At 47.8% G+C, this 23578-nt stretch overlaps 2 protein-coding genes, 1 long non-coding RNA gene and 1 other non-coding gene across 4 annotated transcripts in view; 2 read left to right on the forward strand and 2 right to left on the reverse strand.

Moving 5' to 3' along the window:
- Positions 1-10071, reverse strand: part of LOC135820966 (geranylgeranyl transferase type-2 subunit alpha-like) — a 34288-nt gene extending 24217 nt beyond the window's left edge. The window contains exons 1-5 of the mRNA XM_065334024.1: positions 9882-10071; positions 6411-6521; positions 4686-4795; positions 2079-2515; positions 1168-1362 (exon numbers count right to left, since the gene is read on the reverse strand). Coding sequence (XP_065190096.1) covers positions 1168-1362; positions 2079-2515; positions 4686-4795; positions 6411-6521; positions 9882-9884 — 856 coding nt within the window. The 5' untranslated portion in view covers positions 9885-10071. The remainder of the gene's footprint in view (positions 1-1167; positions 1363-2078; positions 2516-4685; positions 4796-6410; positions 6522-9881) is intronic.
- A 2464-nt stretch (positions 10072-12535) lies between these two features.
- On the forward strand, positions 12536-17156 carry LOC135820967 (uncharacterized). Its single transcript, XR_010554232.1, has 2 exons — positions 12536-12809; positions 15317-17156. It is a non-coding gene; the product is annotated as an uncharacterized LOC135820967 (long non-coding RNA).
- LOC135821943 (U2 spliceosomal RNA) lies at positions 12929-13119 on the reverse strand. Its single transcript, XR_010554433.1, has one exon. It is a non-coding gene; the product is annotated as a U2 spliceosomal RNA (small nuclear RNA).
- A 1444-nt stretch (positions 17157-18600) lies between the features above and the next one.
- LOC135820968 (uncharacterized) lies at positions 18601-23536 on the forward strand. Its single transcript, XM_065334025.1, has 2 exons — positions 18601-19121; positions 22281-23536. Exons 1-2 carry the CDS (start codon positions 19041-19043, stop codon positions 22500-22502), a joined length of 303 nt encoding a protein of 100 aa, XP_065190097.1. The 5' UTR covers positions 18601-19040; the 3' UTR covers positions 22503-23536.
- The last annotated feature ends 42 nt before the right edge of the window (positions 23537-23578 follow it).

Genomic DNA, 23578 nt, shown 5'->3' on the forward strand with positions numbered 1-23578 from the left:
TGTACACACACGCACGCATGCATGCACAAAACATGTTCACACATGCACGCATGCATGCACAAAACATGTACACACATGCACGCATGCATGCACAAAACATGTACACACATGCACGCATGCATGCACAAAACATGTACACACATGCACGCATGCATGCACAAAACATGTACACACATGTACATACAAGCACACAGCACAAACAATGAAAACGGATTTCGGATCTGCCAGAATCACTTGGCAATGGCACCGGTACACTGCCAAAAAGGATGGGGCTTTCACAACACAAACCCATTGATGGTTTTCCAAGGATCCATGGGGCCTGACGTGCTTCTGAAGTTTTTTTTTACAAAAGCCACAAACCATCATGGTGCGAACGCCAGCAAAAACGCACAGAGATACATATAGCGATGGCAGCCGAAGCAGTGGAGAGCAGCTAAGTAAGTTTGCATATCTTCGTGTCCCATAAAATCACTCTCCGTCGACCACACGCCACCACCTTGCCCCCACCCCACCCGAACACACTTGCAACCCCACAATGATGCACACAACGTCACAAGGGATAGTAGCATCCAGAGCAAAAGAGACAAGCTATAACAATCTATGACAACCGCTATGGGCCTGATCACAACAGCCTCAGCCATACCAATGATGACACACAGCTTTCCACAGCGAGTTATGCATTCAACACACCTTTCATATGCCTTGCTCCAAAACCCAGGAACAGACACATCTTTCCCATCCCTCTAAGGAAGCTGTTTGCGGCAAATGTTCGGTGTGTTTTAAATTGGCGCCAAAACCCAAAGAATGTTGCACCATGAAAGTGCTGGTGCTAGAACGTCACAACCACAGGGAGTGAATGAGATGATTAGAAAGCCAAACATAGATATACAGGCAGGCAGGCAAAGACTGTACATGTATACGCACAAATTTTCGTTCACAAAATCTTTCGTTAGATCACTCCACCAGCAGGTTCGTTACGTGCTAAATTTCGTTTTTAGTCAAGGTCTGTCACCCCCAACGTTCAGAAAAAAACTTTAGTTATTTCGTGCCCCTAACGAATGTAGCGAAAGTTAATTACAAACGAAACTGTGTACTTAAACAGTAGGCAGACATGCGGGCAGGCATGCGGGAAAGGAGGACAGAATGGAAGAGCAGCCGGCTACCAACCTTGGGTGAGTTTCTCCTGAGACACTCCGCAACCAGCATTTCCAGGGTACAGCTCTGGCAGCAGTCGACTCCGGTTATGCCACGCCGAATAGTTAGAGTAGCTAGCCTTGATCTTGTCGGACGTAAACTCTACCTCGTCAGCAGCTGAGCGCAGCGCGCGCTTGGCAACAAAGCGCCGATAATCCCAGCAGTGGACTTCAAACACAAAAAAAGAATAGCAAAAGAGAGAGAGAGAGAGAGAGAGAGAGAGAGAGAGAGAGAGAGAGAGAGAGAGAGAGAGAGAGAGAGAGAGAGAGAGAGAGAGAGAGAGAGAGAGAGAGAGAGAGAGAGAGAGAGAGAGAGAGAGGGGGGGAGAGAGAGGGAGAGACAGGGAGAGAGAGAGAGAGAGAGAGAGATGATTCAAAGTAAATCATTCAACAACTATACAGTCACCCCTCTCTAATCCAGCACTTGAGAAACCAGTACCCTCAACAGACCAGCGTGACTTTCAGTGACCAAAATGTTCTATTCATGCCCGCTGCACCAGTAAATCAGATTTCCTAATCCGGCACCCTCCCTTATCCAACACCATTGCCGTAGCACAAAATGGTGCCGCATCATAAAGAGGCCACTGTACAGGCTCACTCACTGGGCAACAACATCATTCTCTCTCTCTCTCTCTCTCTCATTCTCTCTCTCTCTCTCTCTCTCTCTCTCTCTCTCTCTCTCTCTCTCTCTCTCTCTCTCTCTCTCTCTCTCTCTCTCTCTCTCTCTCTCTCTCTCTCTCTCTCTCTCTCTCTCTCTCTCTCGTCGTCACCATGTAGTCTTTCGTTTCGTCTCTCGTCTACCCGGATAAATATCGCCCTTTCATCTACCTCGTCCGTATTTCGTCGTGTGACGGAATTATGGCAGAGGGGAGTTTCAACACTTACAATTGCGCGAGTCCTTGGAGAGCGCACGGCTGCACAGCTCCACCTCTCTGTTCCAGTCGGGCCGGTGCAGCTGGTCCATGACCCAGGCGCGATGGTGCCAGACGCCGTACGACTTTGGATTCACCATCAGACAGGCCACGGTCAGCGCCAGCTCGGCAAGGTAGCGCTCGTCGTGCGTGGCCACTCTGGGGGGTGCAACGTCCTGGCCTGCCTTGGGTGCACCACCACCACCACCACCACCGCTGCTGTCATCATTAGGAGTACTGGATCTATCTGTGGACAGCTCCGCCGTGGGGTCGCTTGACGCGGCGGCGTTTCCTTCGGCTTCGGTGCTCGCGTCCGCGACAGCAAGCGGGCTCTCAGTGGTGGCCTCCGCTGCAGTCACGGCACACGTGTTCTTGGCACGGTCTTCTGCGGCTCGATCAGCCAGCAGCAGCCTGGTGAGAACAGTGAATCAACATGGCCAGTATGCATTTCAAGTACGGTGCTGCTCAATGAAATCCAGTCGTGTCACTCCAATTTGCACCTTGCATCATTTCGCTGCCCAGTGTTCGCAGGTCTAGGGCTGCGCAACGCTCGGCGCGTGCTTGTGTGACACAACCGGATTTCATTGAGCAGCACTGTACTAGAGGGGTTTAGTAAGTTGCGCTACGGGAGCGTGTCACAAGTCAGTTGCCTCGCTATCACATCCCAGTTGTGCCTGACAGATTGGTGTGCTAGGGGTCTGACAAACGTTGACCCCCACTCACGTTAGTGACATGCTCGCTTCACCACTCACTCAACTTCTCCCGCCCAACACATGGGTTGCAGCTGCAACAATTCGACTCTGCATGTGCAAAAAGGTTCAAAAAGTCTGACTAAGCCGCAAAAATCAAAATTTCATGCAAACAGGCCCAGGATCTGCGGGTCGTACAAGGTGCCATACTTTTCGTACTTTTCATCAAGAAAAAAATTGGGACACTAAAAGCCAGACTTGCACTAGCGATTTGTCCAGCCGTGTATTTCAATGATGTAATCAGCGGTGACGAAAGTGTCGTCAGGACATACTGTGGACTTTTCCTTGATTCAAAACATCAATGGTTTGCTTGAGGACGAGTCAGACTGAGTTTTCCGCACGCGTAGAAACACCACCGCCCTCACGGATCAAGGCGCAGATGTAGCTTCTAAAGCGGTGGGAGGTGAGTGAATCAGACCCACCACAACGTGAATGGGATGGGGATTGGGAATGGCGAAATGCAAGTGTGATTTCTGGCACAAACAAAAGCTGTCCGAGACTATGACACTCTGACAACAGTACATGACTGTAAACATGCTGATGTAGTAATAGTACTTGGTCCGCCCAGTTAAAATTGGCGCTTATCTTCACACTTGTCTCAGGAAAGCAATACGAATATTTGAAGCAAGCCACGATCACAAAGCACTATATACATGATTATTTACATGTCAGTAAGCAACTCAGTCAAAAATTCAAGCAAGTTACACATCCTCCTCGCCACTATCGTCGCTGGAGGAAGAGCTCAAAATGTACGATCCGGACAGCTGCTGCACGGGTCGTTTCATAGCTTGTTCCACTTCTCCTCGTCTCGAAGCACGCTCAAAGGCAGTGCGTGCCTGTCACCTTCCCATCAGAAGCTGAGTGAGACTGCCCGCATGTTGACTGTAAGTGTTATCCCCGTTCCTCGCAATAATGCGTCTTTGTTTGAGACAAAAAGGCAACGCCATATCAGTGTCCTTTTTTCAAATCACCTCTTGCGCTTGTCGTACTTGCTGATCAGCACCCGTACCCATGCGAGCCGCTGGCGCTTGAAGATCTACATGCAGCGCAGTGATAGCTTCCGCTTGATGTAGCACCTGTGGCCTGTGCGTACTGCACCTACAACGCCGTGCACCAGGCTTTTCGGCTAGTTTCCTGAACGTCCTTTGCACGAGTGTTTCTCTCAGGACTTGGTGTTTTCTTTGATTAGCTCCTTTGGCCTGTCCTCTGTGAGCTTCAAAGTGTGTCCGCCGGATTGGTCTCACTTTCTGGAGATATCGACATGAGCTGCAGTTTCTTCGTCAGCGATTTGCTGGTGATAGCCCTTCACTAGGCGCTGTACTGTGCAAGCAATGAAATTCAAGCTCGCGAAGCGCTTTTATACCTCCCCGGGGTAAACAATCCTTGCCATCAGACAGCTGGAAGTAGACAGAAACTGTATTGTCCATCGGTCTGAAATGCGAACATCCTGACCTATTTTACGGACTCGAGTGGAGGTTGCAGTGTTTTCTTGCGCTGACGGAAGTGTTCGTCGGCGGCAGCTCCGTCAAAAAGACTCAAACGAACCGATCGCAACTTCTGTGATGGTTTGTGCTGCCATGTCGTCGGATGAAATGGTCAATGGTTATGTTCGGATGGTGAATCGGTGGTTCCAATGCCGTGTGGCACAGGCAGAACACCAAAAAATCAAGTTAGAAGATAAGCGCCAATTTTAACTGGGCGGACCAAGTATACAAATTATAATACAATACAACAAGGGTGCACAGCTAGGGTGTCTCTAGAGGTTCATGCACATTGTGCAATCATCAGAAAGCAGATGTACACGTATGCTACATGTTACGCAAGCGTCGTACCGTTGAAGAGTAACCCGGCGCACATTCCAGACTGTCAGGAAGTCGGGGTTGACACGGAGCAGCTCCTCCGTCTTGCGCATCAACTCCTCGTCAAACTCATTGCTATCCCTCTGTGTAGAAACAAAATAGAGCGGCACACACGCGCGCGCGCGCGCGCGCGCGCGCGCGAGAGAGAGAGAGAGAGAGAGAGAGAGAGAGAGAGAGAGAGAGAGAGAGAGAGAGACAGAGAGAGAGAGAGACAGAGAGAGACTAGTAGTTGAAGCTATTGAACATCACACAATCATACGTAGCACTGTATTAAACTCAACAATAGTTTGGCAGATTCCATAGTGCTAAGATAAAATAGAATGACACGTACAATTTAGACATTCGGAATTGCAAGCGCAGTAGAGCATCTCTTATCTGCGCGCCTTGGGGCCGAAGGGTGTCCGCATTTCAGAATCTCCCGAACTCGGAAAGACACTACATATGGCAAGTCATCGTTTTATGTTGGGCTCATTGGCCCCACACCAACACCATTTACAAACAGACACAGTAAGAGCTAAGGCCTGTGATCTTTGAGAAGTGAAGAAGCTCAGCTGATAGGCATGAAAAGGAAATATTTTTCACGATTCGACTGCACCTACGTGCCTCCTGGGTGCCCGGTTGAGGGAAGTGCACGGATACAGGGCATCCAGACAAGAGAGTTTCCGCCGTATATGTGTGTCTGCACCAGAGCTTTCTGTTGACCGAACCAGAATGCGGTCACCAAAGTGGGCCCAAAATACTTTAATGTTTCTGAAGACTCACAGTTGCTCAGTGCATGCAGGCACAGTTTTGGCCAAAAAAGAGTACATGTTCTCTCTAAGAAAAGTACGAACTTCAGAACAGGTTCCTCAAAAGTAAAAAGAAATAAAGCAAGAGCAATGAATAGAATACAACAGAGAGGTGAAAGAAATACAAGAATAGCCAGAAACAACAATGGTAAATGCGTGACCCTGCACACATACTGTGTGTTTCTGTCACCTCTCTGCTGTGTTGAATTCAGTATTAGGATTGACAAGACGGTGCACATGTGAAGAACCCCACCACGTGTGCAACGTATTGCGATAACAACAATAGACAGCCAATGGGCCCAACCTACAAGATAGTTGACGACCTACCTAACAGTTTAAACGTGAATTTAACTGTTTCCCCTGCCCCCCCCCCCCCCCCCCCCTCCCCACTATTGTTTACCTGGCCTGGCTAGAACCCTGTTGTGTGATACAAATACATTCGAAAACATTCAATAACTTAGTGCTACATACACGTGACTACTGTTGTTATTTTTGGGCTAGTCTTCTTTGCGCTGTTTCTATCACGGTTTTTCATCTCTCTGCTGTAGTAAATGCATTATTTTTGTGCCTGTGTTCCGCCTGATGAACGGTTATCAAAAGTGTTTGTGGAAATGTTCTCGAGAATGTTGCTTGTGAGTAGCCTAAAATTTGTTCTTTCCCACTGTGTGATTGCCATTCTCGTGTCCTAGAATCCTACATTGTACTTCTCGTGCTAGATGATGCCTCCAATGTCATTCCGGATAGCCGCGGCCATAGGCACTGCCAGCTCTGCAATGGAAATGCCCGATGAGCCTTCTCCAGGGCCAGACACCACCATCCAAAGACTGTTTCTTCACCGGCCAATTCAAGAAACACATCCTCCAGGAGCCCATAAGCACACCCTGCACGCACGTACTCAGAAATAACATACCTTCTTGAAAATATCCTCCACGGTGGATGTATACCAGTCAATCTTCTTGATGCGCTCGGCTTTGCGTGCCTCTGCTTGCTCAGCGGGCGTCTTTACCTTGACACGGCCATGCTGCACAGAGAGAGAGAGAGAGCGAGAGAGAGAGAGAGTGGGGGGGGAGAGAGAGAGAGAGAGAGAGAGAGAGAGAGAGAGAGAGAGAGAGAGAGAGAGAGAGAGAGAGAGAGAGAGAGAGAGAGAGAGAGAGAGAGAGAGAGAGAGAGAGAGAGAGAGAGAGAGAGAGAGAGAGAGAGAGAGAGAGAGAGCAACAGAGAGAATGTCTGGGTGTAGTATTGACCATAATAATATGTACGTATTAAAAGCCGAGGCGAGTTATCAGTAAACGTCAACCATAACGAGTCTAGGTGATCCAGATGCTGGCAGCTGGAATATTTCACCAAAATACCTACTAGTGAAGTTGTGACAAGTGAAAATAAAACACAATGTGCACCTGCAGCACTGAAGACCACAAAGCCCCGCACCAGTACACCCATAAGCCGAATAAGTGTGCATGGGTGTGGATACCTCTTGACATGCACTGACCAAACACATGGTTTATTGGGGGCAGGTAATTTGGGTCACTTGAATGGAATTATGTTGGGTGGGAATTACAGGCACGCAGGAAGGGGAGGGGTCGGAGGGTCCGGAACCCCATTTTAGTAGGGGGGGGGGGGGGGTTTACCACGGAGAGCCTTGAGATATCGAGGAAAAACTCCTTTCCAGATACTGTATATTCTCTATTATAAGCACAGGTCTCCATTACTAGCATAGTCTCTAATACTAGCACACTGTGAGCACCTTTCGAAACATTATAAGCATAGTCTCTATCATTAGCACGGTCTTGGTGGAAATCAATGCTGCATGCATGATATCTAGCATGTATTTCTTCTTGCTCTGTATGGATGTATTGGTTGAAAAAATATAAGCACGGTCTCCAATATAAGCGCGGTCTCCAATATAAGCACGGGGTAGAGGGGTGTTGGAAAATATAAGCACGGTCTCCAATATAAGCACGGCGCTTATAATAGAGAATATACGGTATGTACCATGTCATGTACATGTCAGCACACGAAGCACAGAAGCCATATAATTTTTTTCGACTAGGCCTTTCATTCCATTACTCTTCAGGTCGAATACACTGGTGATTAACAAGGTAGTAAGCAAGTCCTTATAACCGGCACTTTTGGCGGGCAGAGCATTGACAAAAATAGCACTTGAAAAATAGCGTGGCACTAGTGGCACCAACAGCATATTTGGCGGTCTCTGCACGCGGCATATGTACTTGTCCCCTGGATATACATGTACCGTAAAATCCCGCCAGAGCGCCCCGTCTCTCCCATGCGCCCCTCCCTAGGCCTCCGCGGAATATGCTCGTATTTTTACCGCTAATTCCTTTGAGCATTGCTCAAAATTTCGACCGATTATTCCCGTAATTCCACCAATAATTCTCACAATAATGCTTTTTTTCTTCCCTTTTTTTGCAGATACCGTACCGCGTACGGGTTTTTTTGCCACTTGTACGGGCGAAAAAATCACGGTTCGCGTGAAACTCGGCTGGAAGCTCTTTTTTCTTTCTTTTTGAAATACCGGGCGATCAACTTCAGGATCACAAGCTTTTTGGTACAAATCAGGGTGTTATAAATGGAAAAAAATTGAAAACAGGGGGGCATTGCTCAAATGTTACCGATTATTCCACAAAATTGCCAATAATTCCCGTTTTAAAAATCACACCGATAATTCCCGAAATTATGCCGGCACATTCCGCTGAGGCCTACCCCTCCCTGACTTCCTGACAGGGACGTGATAATGATTGTATCCTCGTACGACTCTGTGAAGGGTGTGAGGCTGTCCTGTACTGCAGACGCGTCCTCGACCTGGTTGGAAATGTACGCAACAGTTCCTACCCTCTCTACCAGGGATTGCACAAGAACTTGGTTTTGATGGGTCTGTACGACGCCCAGCTCTTGACCTTTGGTCGGTGTACGAGACGCACGCACAGTTCTTGTAGGGTGAGTACTTTTTCATGTAGTACTGAATGCGGCAAGCAGTACTCGCCCTTCTGCCCCTCTCCACCGGGACCTACTCGAATGGTGGCGGAGGTAGGGAGCGCTCTGGCGGGATTTTACGTCACACACCTTTTTTTACAATAAACCTAAAGACGGAAGAAGGAAGCACCAACTCAAGTAAGGGGTCGTCGCAAACGTGTTTAGTCGTACCTGAAACGAACATCGTTCATTTCGTACTCGGACCCCTCCCCGCCCTCCGAAACGAACACAGCTTGCTATGCTGGGCGACAAAAATCTCATGCACGTACATGTGTATGAACAGTGTCAGTCGACTTGAGATTTTGCCCCCCCCCCCCCCCCCCCCCCTCTCCAATGAACGATGTTCATTTCAAGGACGACAAAAAAAAACTTTTGCGACCTCTGAAACGATACAACCGAGACCTGAACCAGGGGTGCGACTTATAGTGGGCCGGCCTTATCGATATTTTATGCAAAATGAAAAAGTTTCGTTTATGGGTGGGTGGGTCGAAACTTTTTAATTCCTGCATGATGATGACATTCATTGGATATACATGTAATGGTTCATTCGTAAATCCTCTCGGAAAAGTCCGAGACTCACGAGAGAGTTCGAGAAGTGTTCTTATATCCTCTCTGAATTTTAGGAGACCCTCCAACGCTTTCCAAGTTCTCCGAACTTCAGAGGTGGTTGAAACTTGGATATCCCGCGTTTTGGGGTCAGCGCATGCGAACTACTGCTGAAGCCACGTGTTGATCAAGAGTGCACGGCATTCCCTTTTCGCATACGCACAGTGCGTACTACATTCGTGTCACTCAAGATCGTGGCCTCTGTGGCGCTTCACATGTGCACAAGATCTTCGAATTCTTCGAGACCCATTCCTAGATTATCCAAGTTTCTTCGACTTCCGGGAGAAATTTCTCTGAGAAGCTACTTTTTTTGTAGAGAAAATAGTAACGCACCGGAATAGTGTACATCACAAATCCACAACACAATGTACGTGACTGCACTGTAGTACATGTAGTGGCAGAACAAAATGTTGCCCGTGCTGAACAAATGAACGTATTGTGACACTGTTGGCCAATCTCTGATTGTAAGAAATTACGTGCAGAACGGAGATACTGGTATTGCGCTTTGTGGATGATATGTCTCTGTTGTAACAGCTTACTTAAGTCTAACTATTGCAAATGCCAAATGCAACAGAATGGGGGTCAGTCAAAACAAATCCGAGATACGAACGCTACACGCTTCAGTACGGAATGCACCAGCTTCGAGCCTCCTCTTAGATATGTTTTAGACATGTGGCAAGTCCTTCAACAGGCTGAACAGCCGCAATTTCAGTAAGGAAAGTGATCATGGATGTCTGGGAGTCAAGAATATTTCCATACGATATTTCTCTTTCAAAACACTTACCATTTCGGAGTGTATTGGAGTCCAGAAATTAGATCAAATTCTTAGGAAATTCAGAACTAAGAAACAACTATCCTCGTGGAACTCGAATGTATTCCAACAAGGAAATTAAGTGGGAATAACTAAGAAAAGACAAAAGTAGCTGCCACTTTAGTTCGCCATGCCAGCAGGTCCTCCAATAAAAAGCAAGTAATAAAATATTAGTTGATCAAAGAAAATAATTCAAAGTGCAGGCAGTGCATAAAAAAATAGTTCTTCTTGGATCCCATTTGGCGTCACACACGTACACGTACGTAGTCTACGTTTTTATGGACGTCATCATATAGAGGACTTTCCAATGAGTCATACCGTGCGGCCTATGAGGATTCGGGCCAAAGATCATCGAGTTCACCACCGATCACCGGACTTGAAACGGAGCTTGGGTGGCAAAAAAAGAAGACTGCACTGGAAGGAAACAGTGTTTTTCGAAAGCAGTGCCATTTTGCATACTGTAGTTTGAGAATACCAAAGGGCTGCTCGCGATCGGATGTTCCCACACCTGGATCGTCTTTGAGTTGTTATCGTTTTCCCTACGATGGAGAACGACGGAACCAGTGGATGACGGACACACGACTCGAGAACTTCGCTCCTGATGCAAATACTTCGAGGTACACGAATATTGTTCCATCACTTCGTTGGCGAAGAGAAAAGTCATGATCATCCCCTGTCACCCCAGTACGTATCGAACTAACTAACCAACTTGTTCAGCTTATTTGTGGCAGCACCAGCAAAGGCGGAAACACGAAGATGATTCCGAACACTATCAACTTACTTAGTTTGTTGGGGTGCAAGGTACATGTATAGCTGGAGTTTGATGATTGATAGGGCTGATGCTGATGGTAATGACTAATGTACCCAGCTCTATGCACGTACCTCTACATGACTGGTGGTGCTAGCTATTCTAGTACTGGTCCTGGGTGCAACTCATCATCTCTTCCATGCCAGTGTGTATGCCTCATGTTCTGCACAACGTGTATTTCCTTTGTCATGGATAAATACTCTGATCGACCTACTTGCGCAATCTTCTTCTGCTTCCCACTTGGTTGCTGCGCTGTGCAGTTCTTCATCTGCTGCGGCACATACTAGTATACCTGATCTTCTGTCTTTCTGGTCAATTAGGTACATGTATTCAGCTTCTTGATCTTCTTGTGGTGAGGATCATCTTGATCTTACTTCTTGTGTAACTCTTGCAAAGGCAGTAATGGAGGACACTCTACCGGTAATCAGCAACTGCTTATGGAGAATGCCAGGTCGAGGGGCGACCAGGAGAAAACAATTGCTGTATTGGATGTGCATTCATCAGCGTGTTTTAAGATCAGGACAACTAAGTTCGCCACTACACCAACTTTTTGGCTACATAGGAGCAATGATGATGATGGCCGTGTTTGACTTTGTCAGCTTTCGTGCTACCAGCCACCGCATGTCAACATTGTCATACTCGTACTGATAAGGAAGAAAAACCCACACATGCACACACATGCACACACACACACACACACACACACACACACACACACACACACACACATGGATACACTGACAGGCATGCAAAGCAAGAGAGACAGAGAGAGAGAGAGAGAGTCAGGCAGCGAAAGAGAAGTGAGACTACTTGTAGGTTATGGGCACGGTGCTCCAATTTCTGCCCAGCTGAAGTAAAATCCATGTACACTATTTTCGTGTAGTGTTCATTGACGGTGCCAGCCACTGGTGAGTGACCCAGTGGTGTAGGTGTTCACATTCAGCACACATCACATTTCAGTCTCCAACGTAAATTCAGTCAAAACAACACTGCACTGTAGCAACATGGGAACATGCTTCTCCCAGGCCAACCATGCAAGTGCAGTGTGCGCCAAGAACAATTCCAGGTAATTCAGCAGCTACCCAAGGATGGACAGGTTCGGCAAAAACACTCCGCGAGTGCCTGACGTTTGCAAACGTATTTTGTTGACAGTTGTTGTTTCTTCCTTCGATTGGGCAAGACACCATAATGTGCCAACCCAGCCAGCAATGAGACACATGCATTTGTATCCATCAGGGCTATTGTAAGACTTTAGAGAGTCCTTTGCATATGTGCTGGGGACATTCACTAAATATTTTAGAGAGGCCTGGATACCCAACGCAGGGGGGTTGGCTGAAACGTCTTCGTCCATAGGTAAATATGGATCAATGTACTGGGCCCACGGATTCTGTCAATCTTCTCGCGGCAACGCCTCTTCAAGGCTGGAATAAACAGTAGAGTAACTGCGGCTAGTAATCCTCGCGACTTACCGAAACTATTCACCACATCAAAGAAAAGCAAAAGTGCTTCACCACTGCGACGGCCTGCAACATCATTTTCAACCGTACACCGAACAACACATTTGATTCTCTTTTTGCCACCCAAGCACATTTTACCGTAGGACACGGACTTGTCTTATGGGTGATCTTTGGGTGGACACCGGGAAGGCGCCAAAAAGGTGATGTAAAGGAAAGTCCTCTATACGTGCACGTAGTACACACGATACTGCACTGCACTGACGTCATGGCGGCCCAGCACATGCACAACGTCGTCGACTCGTCGACGTCGAGTCGACGGTTCCTTCCAACCTACCAGGGACCAGTCCCTGCTTCCAACTCCCACCCAAGATTTGTTTGTCTCTTCTCACTTTGAAATAATTTAATTTTAATTTTGGTCTTGGAAGAGTCTTGCTAGTTAGTAATCATGGATTTATGTGCACCAACATGGCCTTTGTAACATGAGAATGTTGTCTTGGGGGGCCTGATGGGGTCCTGCTTTTACTTAGCGCATCATGGTAGCCTTGCTATGCCGTGAAAACGAGGTGACCTTGCATGGCGATTGAGCTGGAAGAAGGCCGCTGAGAAAGTAGAAAGTGGTTGCTGCAAGGACCATAGGTAAGCTACGGTGCCACATGTGCCTGTGTCCAAAGTTGATCTTAGACCAACTAATTACTTACTTTTATGGCCTACATTTAGTAGTCATTATGCTTCCTTTATTTTTATAAACCCGATACGGGTAGTGGACCGCACCTGAAAGAACTGCAATACCAGGGCGATCCGTGGAGAGGGTGAAGCAAGCTTCGAGCCGCTCTCCATGGCGCAAAAATACATTTGATCGAATGTTGACATATAGTCAACATATCAGCGATCAAACTGATAAGAACAGATACTACACTTGATCTTAGCCAAAAGGCCGAGAAGCGATACTGTTTTCTTCCAGCGCTCTGGAATTTATCCCAAAAGGACCCCAAGTGGCTCTATTCCCAAACTGGAAACTCCAGAAAACACTGGGAACACGCACGGGGGCCCAAAATAGGTGTAATCTGGTGTTTTGGTCGGGCTGGCGCGGGTCTGAATTACCACCCCGTGCCGTGGTTGCTATGGTGTTGTCATGGTGAATTGGTACTGTTGCAATTGTCTCCTTATATCGCTGGAAGCATACTGTAGGGCTTTGTAGTGACTCTGGCATTGGTACTTTATGGTTTTGAGGTGGTTTGGAGCCAGCGATCTGTTCTTTGGCTGCTTGTTGGGTTTTATAATTAATTTTCTTTTGGTTTATAGGAGATGGCATTGAAATGTAGTACTAGTAGTCTTAGTTCTAGACTGTCTGGTGTGGCAGTTTGCTAGCTAGCTGTGTGGCATTGTCTTTGCCTACTGTACGTCTATGAATTTTCGGCCCATTCGAATAATTTCGGCCTCCCAGGGCTAAAAGTAAAACACATTTTGGCCGCGTTAAAATTTCGGCCTGTACTGCTGCTGACTGTATACAATGTCACACTGAACCTTGCAAAACGAAGTTTCGGCCAAGCATGACCAGGCCGAAAATCAGTAGCAGAAAATAAATAATATGCGCCGAATATTTGTTGACTTACGGGATCTGCTTTCCCCTGCCCAGTCTAGATTGTTTGGTTGCCATGACTATTGAGGGGGGGGGGGGGGGTCTGCATGCAACTGGGCGCCGGGCATGTGTATTCTTCGTGTGTTGGTGTGGCCTGCCTGCATGCATGCATCATGCAGTACAGTTGAGTTGTGAAGCATGCCCAGTAACCAGTAGTAACACTGGGCGGATGTTGAGTGATAATACGTATCACTACATCTCCTTGTGCCTATTCCCATTGTGGTGTGGCGCAGCACTGGACAGCACTACTAGTACTCGTATGCGGTGCTGCCGGTGTCCGAAGAACTAGGGATCAGAGTCGTAGCCTAGGTCATTATTATTTTTCATGTACGTATATATGACATATAAATCGTTGCACAGTTGAGTCACCGTGTATACATGTACATGCACTTGTTCGTGTACATTGCCTATGTTGGGCTTGGTGAATTCCTAGCCTGTTCGTTCTTCGGCGCTCCGTTCTTCGGCGCCCGGCAGCACTGTAGTATTTATAACGCAGACACTTTCGTCGGGAATTTAATTTCGTCCTACTTGCCCAAAAGAAAAACCTCATCAGTGCAAAGGAAACTATTTGCCAGGAGCGGGCAAGCATGCTCTCAATCTGCACTCTCCATCTGCATACGGGGTGTGTCCAGTCGGCCTCTGTCTTGTTGTTGCTTTGTAATTACCGTATTTTCCGGAAGCCCCCCCCCCCCCCATATTTTGCCATGAAATACAGACATCTACCGTATTTATCATCGTTAAGTTGATCATCGGAGTAAAAAGCCGCACCCCTCTCCCCCCCCCCCCCCCCCATTCTTTTGGGTGAATGTTGAGTGTTCAAAGTGCGGCGTATACTCCGGGGGATACGGTCTTTGTATTCACTACAACATCCCAAACTGCAGCACATTGAGGCTGCTGACCGTAATGTGAAGAGAATGAGTGTTGGAGCCAACCACGGCAGCTGATTGAAAGGATTAGGGACTTGAAGGCATAGAGATAGGCAGGATACGCTTTCCCAACATTGGCATTGCGGGCTCGTGTTCTCACTCTGCTGCGAGACGTTTTAATGTAAGAAAAGAAGAAGAAAGAAACAACTGCAGGCGACTCCTGCTCAATGCATCCACGTGCAGGACCAGAGGTCTGGGGCAAAAGAAGAGTTGGCTTACAATGGCCATGCAGATGCTTGCTGAAACCAGATCCTCATTCCAGTAGCCATGTTCTTCTTCGACCGAATAAATACAAAGCACTTGTTTCACCTCTTTGATAGCAGTCATCGTGAGTTTCTTCGGGAATGGAGATGAACGTTTCGTCTTACTTTACACCTCTTTATGACACCCACTGAGCCCAATTTGCATGTGTGTGCGTGTGTATGTGTGTGTGTGTGTGTGTGTGTGTATGTGCGTGTGTGTGTGTGTGTGTGTGTGTGTGCATGTGTGTGTGTGTGTGTGTGTGTGTGTGTGCATGTGTGTGTGTGTGTACACGTGCATGTGTGTTCTGTGTCCATGTTTGTTGTTGGCATGTGCAGATGTGGTCAGTGTGCCTACACTTCATTGGCGACCCCGACGTGATTCGAATACGCCTCTAGATTCCCGACGGCCGATGCGATCAGTTCTCGACGTGACGGAACGTATCCAGACGTGCTTTTCACAAGTTCCCAAAACGACTTCTTACAACCACCATGCGTTCCGCGGAAACTAGTCAAGTTCCTCTCCAACTGTAAGGGGCTGTGAATGGATTGTGCGATCATGGGACTTGTCGACTTCTACCACCAACTCAACCACGTTGCCCGGCTGGCACCAGCCCTCCAAGCTCTGAGACAGGATCACCCCGCACAGCGGCCAAATCAGCTGATCTCATTAAAAACTGCCAGTTCGCCAATGTCAACACACTCGTCCGCGCCTCGTTGGCAGTTTCGCAATCACACCACGTCATCCCAGTTGTGTCTCGTCCCTCGCTTCAACCTCTCCAATGATTTCACCGTGCCCGGTCACCCGCTTCGCCCCTTGACACTTTGGCTACACTCACAGCTCTGCGCCGATGCCCAGTGTCTTCAGCATCATCGCTCTCCCTACGCCTGCACCCCGTCAATGCTCTCCCTACGCCTGCACCCCGTCAATGGACAACTATCCGTCACAAAGCCGAATCGTGAGTACTGAAGATGATCTGCAACCCTCGTGCCGCTCGCACGGCATCTCTGTTCTTCAACCCCCCCCCCCCCCCCCGCCGCTCCTCACGCAACCCACTACCTACATGTACGGCTGCACCCCGTCAATGGACAACGAACATGCTATTCGTCACAAAGCCGAACCGTGAATGCGGGAGATGATCCGCAACCCTCGTGCCTCTCGCCCTGTTCTTCAACTTGCCGCTCCTCACACAACCCACTGTGGCACTGTTTGCGCTTTTCCTGACTACTAGTATTTCTACAGTGTAGCTGCTGCCGCTCATCACCCCTACTGTTCTCGTTATCGTTCGCACTGTAGCATTTCACTAGGCGGGCAGCTACCGGTATGTAGCGGCTATTCGTCTTCACTAGCTACCGTAGCAGTGTACCGGCGGACTGAACAGTTACCTGTTGTTAACAACACCGGCCTGCACAGCGGCGGATCTAGCGATCTCTACAGCCCGGGGGGTTCCAGTATAGTCAAAACCTGAATAGCGGACACATGTACATGGACACGCATATGGTTGCCAGTAGCACATTTACGAAATTTAAGGGGTTCCACGGAACCCCTGGAACCTCTCCTGGATCCACCCCAGCTGCACCTCTTGAGCATAAACGCATGTCCCACGCATTGCATGCACAGCATTCTTACTAACACAGCGCTGACTCTCCTCTCCCACGCATTGCCGGCTTTTGTTATCCATGCATTCCGAGAGTGGGCTCCCTATGTTTGGACTTCGTTCCTCCGCATAGCTGTCACCGCCGGACCTTATTTTCTTCACCACTGCACGCATAACGACTATTGCTTTTTTTTCTTTTTCTTTTTACAAAATCCACATATCTCCAGACACTGCGGTGAATAATGGAGTGTAGTGGAGGGGGCAAAGCTCCCAGCTGTTCTAGCGATGCCTTGGGAAGTGTAGCCACCCACCACTCTATCTGCATGCCTACTCTTTCTACTAACATCTAGGCTGTACAACATTCTCTCTATTGCTGCACTCCACCTAGAGCATCGACAAGCATGCCTGCCTTCAACCTATAAAAGCCTCTGCCCTTCCCTTCTCCATCATCTCACAATCCAGTCACAGCTTTCTGTAGTCTGACTTTACTGATCAATCATCTGAACCCGTTGCACTTGTCGTGTGTGCCTGCCTACCCTTCACAGTTCACTCTCAGAATCAGCCAACAGTTTTCAGCCAAATACCGACCAGTCGATACTTGGCCGAAAGCAAGAAACTCGCCGCGAGTGGCGAGCATCCATCTTTGGGAAAGCCGGGCTACCGGTACCGTCCACCGTGACGAGGCGATTTCGCGCCGATCTTGACGAGTTTTCATTAAAACTCCATGTCGGTCGAAAAATAGTGTGGACCATGAACAACATGATGAATGCACGCTGGAAAATGGCTTGCACCAGATTACTCAGTCCACGTGACCCGGGCACCGACTGACACTCTGCCAGCCTACTGAGTACTGTAGGCTCGAGCCTTTGAGGGTACTACCGGGTATGCCTAGTATGCCTAGTATTGTTACAGTATGAACAATGTACATGACATGCACATTCAACATACTGTATGCATGAATCATTGTATAATTATACAGTGTATAACCGATTGACATACGTATACTATACCCGTACAGCACTGTCCAAGGGCGTCGGAACCGCACCGGCCGCCCCCCTTTTTCGGCCGTTTTTTTTTTTTTTTTTTTTTTTTTTTTTTTTAGCACACTGCAACAAAGCTCGATCGATGATCTCAGCGCAAACGTGGCAAATCCTTGTATTGTCCCCGATCGTGGTTTGTTGCAGAATCAAAAGTCCATGTACACTGAAATGGCACCAAATGCCTGGGAATGCTTGCAATTGGCTTCAATTTTTGAATTTTTTTCCCGGGGGAGGGTAATGTTTGTCCCCGATCGTAGCATCTTCTTGTTTTTTTGCAGAATCAAAAAGTCTTTCATTGTACTTCTCTATCAAAATATCTCTATCAAATCCTTGTCCCCGATCGTGGTTTGTTGCAGAATCAAAAGTCCATGTACACTGAAATGGCACCAAATGCCTGGGAATGCTTGCAATTGGCTTCAATTTTTGAATTTTTTTCCCGGGGGAGGGTAATGTTTGTCCCCGATCGTAGCATCTTCTTGTTTTTTTGCAGAATCAAAAAGTCTTTCATTGTACTTCTCTATCAAAATAATAAATTCTACTACTACTACTACTACTAGTTACCGTACACTGAAATGGCACCAAATGCCCGGAAATGCTTGCAATTGGCTTTAATTTTTGAAATTTTTTCCCGGGGGAGGACCCCCGGACCCCCCTTCCATGGCCGCCCCACTTCCAAAGTCGTTCCGACGCGCCTGCTGTCATATGTCAGTGCTAGTGACTACAATTAATTATTAATTTTTGTACAAACAACAATACTTAATAGTCAATATTGACTGTGTCATGATGTCAGTGATGTGATGTGACTGATGTCACAGTCATGTGCTTTGAGCCTGACGTCATTGTATGAGTGATTGAGGCGTGCATGATTGAGTGTCCACACATCGCCGTATCGGGGAAAAAATCATTCACCTTTCACTCTCGCCATTTCCCCTTCAAAATGAATCAATTCTGTCACTTCATTTACCATGTTTACACTCGTGCTCAGCTTTACCTTTGCCTCTGGCAGCTGTGACCTGCCTGGAAGGATACGATCGAACGAGCTGTAGTTCCTTAGCGTGCAACTCCTGCGTAGCCAGTCAACGATTTGCTTCAAGCCTCGAGATCTACGTCGTTGTTGTAGTGTCATTCGCTTCGCGCCTCGAGATCTCCGAAGCTATACTGGATACTGTGGATACGAAATACCGTGTCGACATCTTTCATTGTCTTCGGAATACCAGGGTACGGGTGAAGCGAACGACTCGTTCTTACCTTCCCAAGTTCTTTTCCGAACGAGCTCCGGCGCACCGGGCCTGTCTTCTCCGGAATTCCGCGACACGTGGCTGTGGAGTCTTCTGGTGCTTGGCTGAGATCGCAGCAATCTGTTGAGTTGCCTGATTTACCTGGTGCGTCTTGTCCGCTACTGGCGCTAGCAGTGGTATTTGCACGATGCTCCTGTACGTGGATCTACCGGAAGGTGGACGGATAACAGTCGAAGTCCTAGAGAGCGACACGGTAGCGAACTTGAAGGTAAGAATAGAAGAAAGTTACGGATAGGACTGATGACTCGTCCAGGGGTGTGTTCGTTTCTATTATTTTCGTAGACCGACCCCTTACTAGCCCGAGCTAGATGCATCGATGGGCTTTTAGCTTTTGGGGAATCCTTTTAAAAAATATAAATAAATTATAGAATTGAAAACATGGAAAACGGTGGGACACATGTTAACGGGGACTCACAGAAGCTTTTTTCTGCGATGCGACACGATATGTGACGGCGGTGTGCGATGCGAAAACAACTTTTACCAATCTACAAGCAACCCTCGAACCTTTATACAACTTTGCTGCAAAAATTGGTCAAAATCATACATCGCATCACATATCGCATCAGTTCTGCGACGGGCCAGTTGTGACGGTTGCATGAGCTGCGTGTGGATGCGATTTGGGGAACGTTTTCCTGGTTCGCGGCTATCGCATGACATACCGTACTCGCGCGATTGGAGCCCCCTCTAGAATAGTGCTCCAGTCTCTAAGAGCCAGTGAAAACATAAAGCCCTCTCTTGAATAGCCCCCCCCCCCCCCCCCGGTGATTGTAACCAGGCGCCTGTGAAAGTTTCGTATTGTTTTGCTAATACAGTCAACTTCGCTAATAACGACTGCGGATATAACGACAATTCGCGAATAACGACAGAATTTCCATGCCCAGAGCAAAGTACCATCTAACTGTAATTCATATAATGAGACTTCAGGTATAGGGACACTTCGCGAATAAGGACACTTTTCTGATGCCCCGCCGAGTGTCGTTATACGCAAAGTTGACTGTAGTCTTGTCCATGCCGTTGCACTGGTGGTTTCAGGATCAAAATCGCAGTTCTTGTTGCCGTTTCTGCTGAGTCGTGATCGTTTACAGCAAACTGTAGGCTTCGTTTTTCTTTCTTTTATGCTGAATGACGCAAATGTACCAGCATTGAAAAAATAGTGCCCTCTCTTGGATACCAGTGCCCCATCTGTGATGGACAGTGAAAAAATAGTGCCCCAGGGGCACTAATCGCGCGAGTACGGTAACTTGTGCCCCGTCGTTCTCCATGTTTCCAATAAAATATTTCCTTGGCGCACCATTTTGAGTTCTTCGAGCTACACCCCTGGATATATACTATATGAGACAAGTTACTATGACAGACCATGTCCTGTACATGACTAGGGTTCTCATACTGGTGTTCCATGTACGGGTAATATAAAATAATAATAAAAATAAATTCGACGGGTTCGCGTACCGGGCAGGTCAAGAACAAGGAGTCGTACAACTCCCTGGTCAAGAACCACCTTTCCGCTTCCGTGGGACGCCACCACCCCATGATCAGGCGTCAGATGCGGCTCCTAAACGGTGGGGGAGGATAGATCAGATCCACCAACCATGGGTCAAAGGCCTAAATCCCATTTGCCACATCCGTGATTTACTCATGCCAGGCCACGAGTTCCCAATTAACTGTGGGTCGCAGCACGGTTGGAAAAATCCTTCCACTTCCAAGCAGGACTTGAACCTGGTACCTCTCGTTCCTCAATCATGGTCTTAGACCAACCCACGGTACTATAGCATAATGTAAGTTTACGAAATTTCGGCCCAGTCACATTTCGGCTTCCCAGGGCTAAACTCCATTTCGGCCGCATCAAATCAAGTTTCGTCCTGTACTGCTGCCGTCTCAGTTGTCACACTGAACCTTGCGAAACAAAATTTCGGCCACAAACATGACCAGGCCGAAAATAACCGAAAATAAATACGCGCCGAATATTAATTAAATATCTACTGTACTAGTAAGTGAACAAAAGACTTCTGCCGCGCCTTTGTTCTCGTACTCCCCTTTATGTACTAGTGTTGTGCAACCCCCCCCCTTGTAGTCTGTCTCATTTTGCCCTGAGATGTTTTGATGCATAGTGATTATGACGCTCATCATTCGCTCCCTTGTCACTGGACAGTTCTGTCCGTTTGGTTTTAGCGAATTCAAATGGTCCGGTCATAATCGGGCCAACTTGTTGGCCACCAACGTGGGTTTACTGCCGATGAGCGGCTATGAGTACGTGTACCCACTGTAATTATACACGAAGTATGAAAGGCTATGGTATGGCCGGACCAATGGAAAAACGGCTTCCGCCGGTCCTGTTGGTAACCGATATTGTTGTGCGCACGCCATTTTGGTATCAAGGGCTGTGGTATCAAGGGCTGCTGCTAAGATAGATCACTGTATGGGTACAGTCAGCAACTCAATTCAAGCTTTCCCAGTTACTAGTAACCTCTACTTACCGTACGTTCTTGGTTTCAGCCAGCTACAACTTTCCCCATTCTCCATTCGAGCTCACCACACTCTTGGCTCCCGGAATCTTGACCAGTAGCTGGTCTAAAGCTGAAGGAAATATATTCCGATTTTTCCCCAGGGCCGATGCAACACTATTGTTTCTTGACAAGCCAGAAGTCTATCCTGCAGCTTTATGCCGCTTGGATATTCTTTGCATTACAAACAAGTCCGAACTAAGATGTTGTGACTTTGGCTACACAAGTACTTCGTCAAACTGGAGCATGACATGTTTACATTCTAGGAGTGCAGCATACTGCATTTCCCCGATTATAAGTCACAACGCAATTTTAGATCTGAGCCAAATTGCTGCAGTATATTCACAAACTGAATAGGAATTAGTTACACTCGATTGTAAGTCACACCCCGGCCCCTTCTTTCCCCTTGAAGGTTAGTGTGAAAAATTGCGACTTGCAAGTGCATTCGGAAAATACGGTCCATGTAGTGATGTGCGTATGTATAGTATACACATGCGTGCGTGCGTGCAGTGCAGTGCAGTGTACAGCAGAGCTTGAAGATGAAGCCTGCAATGGCTACTACCTCCTGACTTGTGTTGCCAATCTACAGTACACGTGCACACAGGTGTGCGTATGCACCCGGTAAAGACCGCACCGCATTCCTTTCTCCTCGCAGGTTGCGTATAGACCAGTTCATAGAGGGCAGGTATGCAGAGGGGTAATAGTAGTAGTAGTAGAATAATTTATTATTTTGATAGGGAAGGCCCTACAAACGCTGCCGTCTTGTTACAGGGAACCCTAAGTCAGGCCGCGCTGGGCATTGATAACACCATGGTGTGATAACCGGATTGTTCTTTGGTTCTCTACACACGTGCCGTGCACTGCAGGAAACAATTGCGTTCAAGGGCGGTCCGGCGGCGAAAGATGTAGACCTGTTCCACAATCGTCAGTCGTTGACCGACAGCCGCACCATCACTCAATGTGGTCTGAGGCCGGAGACGAGACTTGCGGCACGCGGAAAGTCCACGGCGGCCGCCCAGGAGGGAGCGCCGCTACTGAGCGGAGGCGGCGGCTCGGGATCTGGCCGCAAGTGCTGCACTATACTGTGATTGTGGATGTACGCGGCGGCACCGTACTGGTTGCAACTCACCCGGACGAGACACAGGCACTGTTGGAAGCTGCAGTACGGGCATCTCAACATGCCGTGTACGTACGGGCAACTGTCACGGACAGCGTATTGGGTTCTCTGAGGTCTTACCCACTGGCACAGACTAGCTTTGACGTGAACACTTTCATGTGACACGCGTATGCTGTGCTGTTCCATGCCCTGTATCTTTGTGGGAGAAGCTATAATTCTAACCCCGGATGATGCTACTACATACATGTATTCCACCGAGTACAGCTTGCTGAATGCTTTGCTACTGCCGCCGCTGCTGCTGCTGTCCGTGGTACTGCTCCCCTTTCTGCTGCTGCTGGTATTGGCCAGTGAACCAAGTCCCACGCCAGGCCTTGGGCGGGTCAGCTGTGGTGTTTGTAGGGTCTGTAAAGGCACTGGCCATTAGCACGCACTCTATGCACACTTCTTGCTGCGTTGGAAGAGACTCCCATTTTTATTAGGGTGACTTTAGCCAAATGCAGAATAATCCAGAATCCTCTCTCTCTCTCTCTCTCTCTCTCTCTCTCTCTCTCTCTCTCTCTCTCTCTCTCTCTCTCTCTCTCTCTCTCTCTCTCTCTCACTCTCTCTCTCTTTCTTTCTCCTGCTCTTTCTCTCTTCTGCCCCAGAAAGCTATGCCTGTCAGTCAAGGTGTCTGCTGTACATGTTGACAAGCGACACATGGCCGACACATGGCCATTTTCTATGAATTTTACGTTGAAGAATTTCTCCCCTTTTGTACTATACACGTACAGTTATGACTGTATCATTGTTCTCAGCAGAGACGAGGTGTGTCACGAACCACTTGCTTGTAGAAAATAAAATCGAGTTCGTATACGATAATATTTTACTCTACTCTTCCTCCCTCTCTTTCTTCCCGTCTTCCAATTTCATCTGAAATTCACAGTCGACTATTATGATAAGATTTTACGGCTTTAGTAACATCTACCGGTATTTGGTACTACATGAAAAGGGAAGGTTGTGAACAGATGTATAGTGTGTGACAATTTGCAGTGTGTGACAATGTGCAGT

This window comes from Sycon ciliatum, chromosome 7, assembly GCF_964019385.1.
Source record: "Sycon ciliatum chromosome 7, ocSycCili1.1, whole genome shotgun sequence".
Taxonomy (NCBI): domain Eukaryota; kingdom Metazoa; phylum Porifera; class Calcarea; order Leucosolenida; family Sycettidae; genus Sycon; species Sycon ciliatum.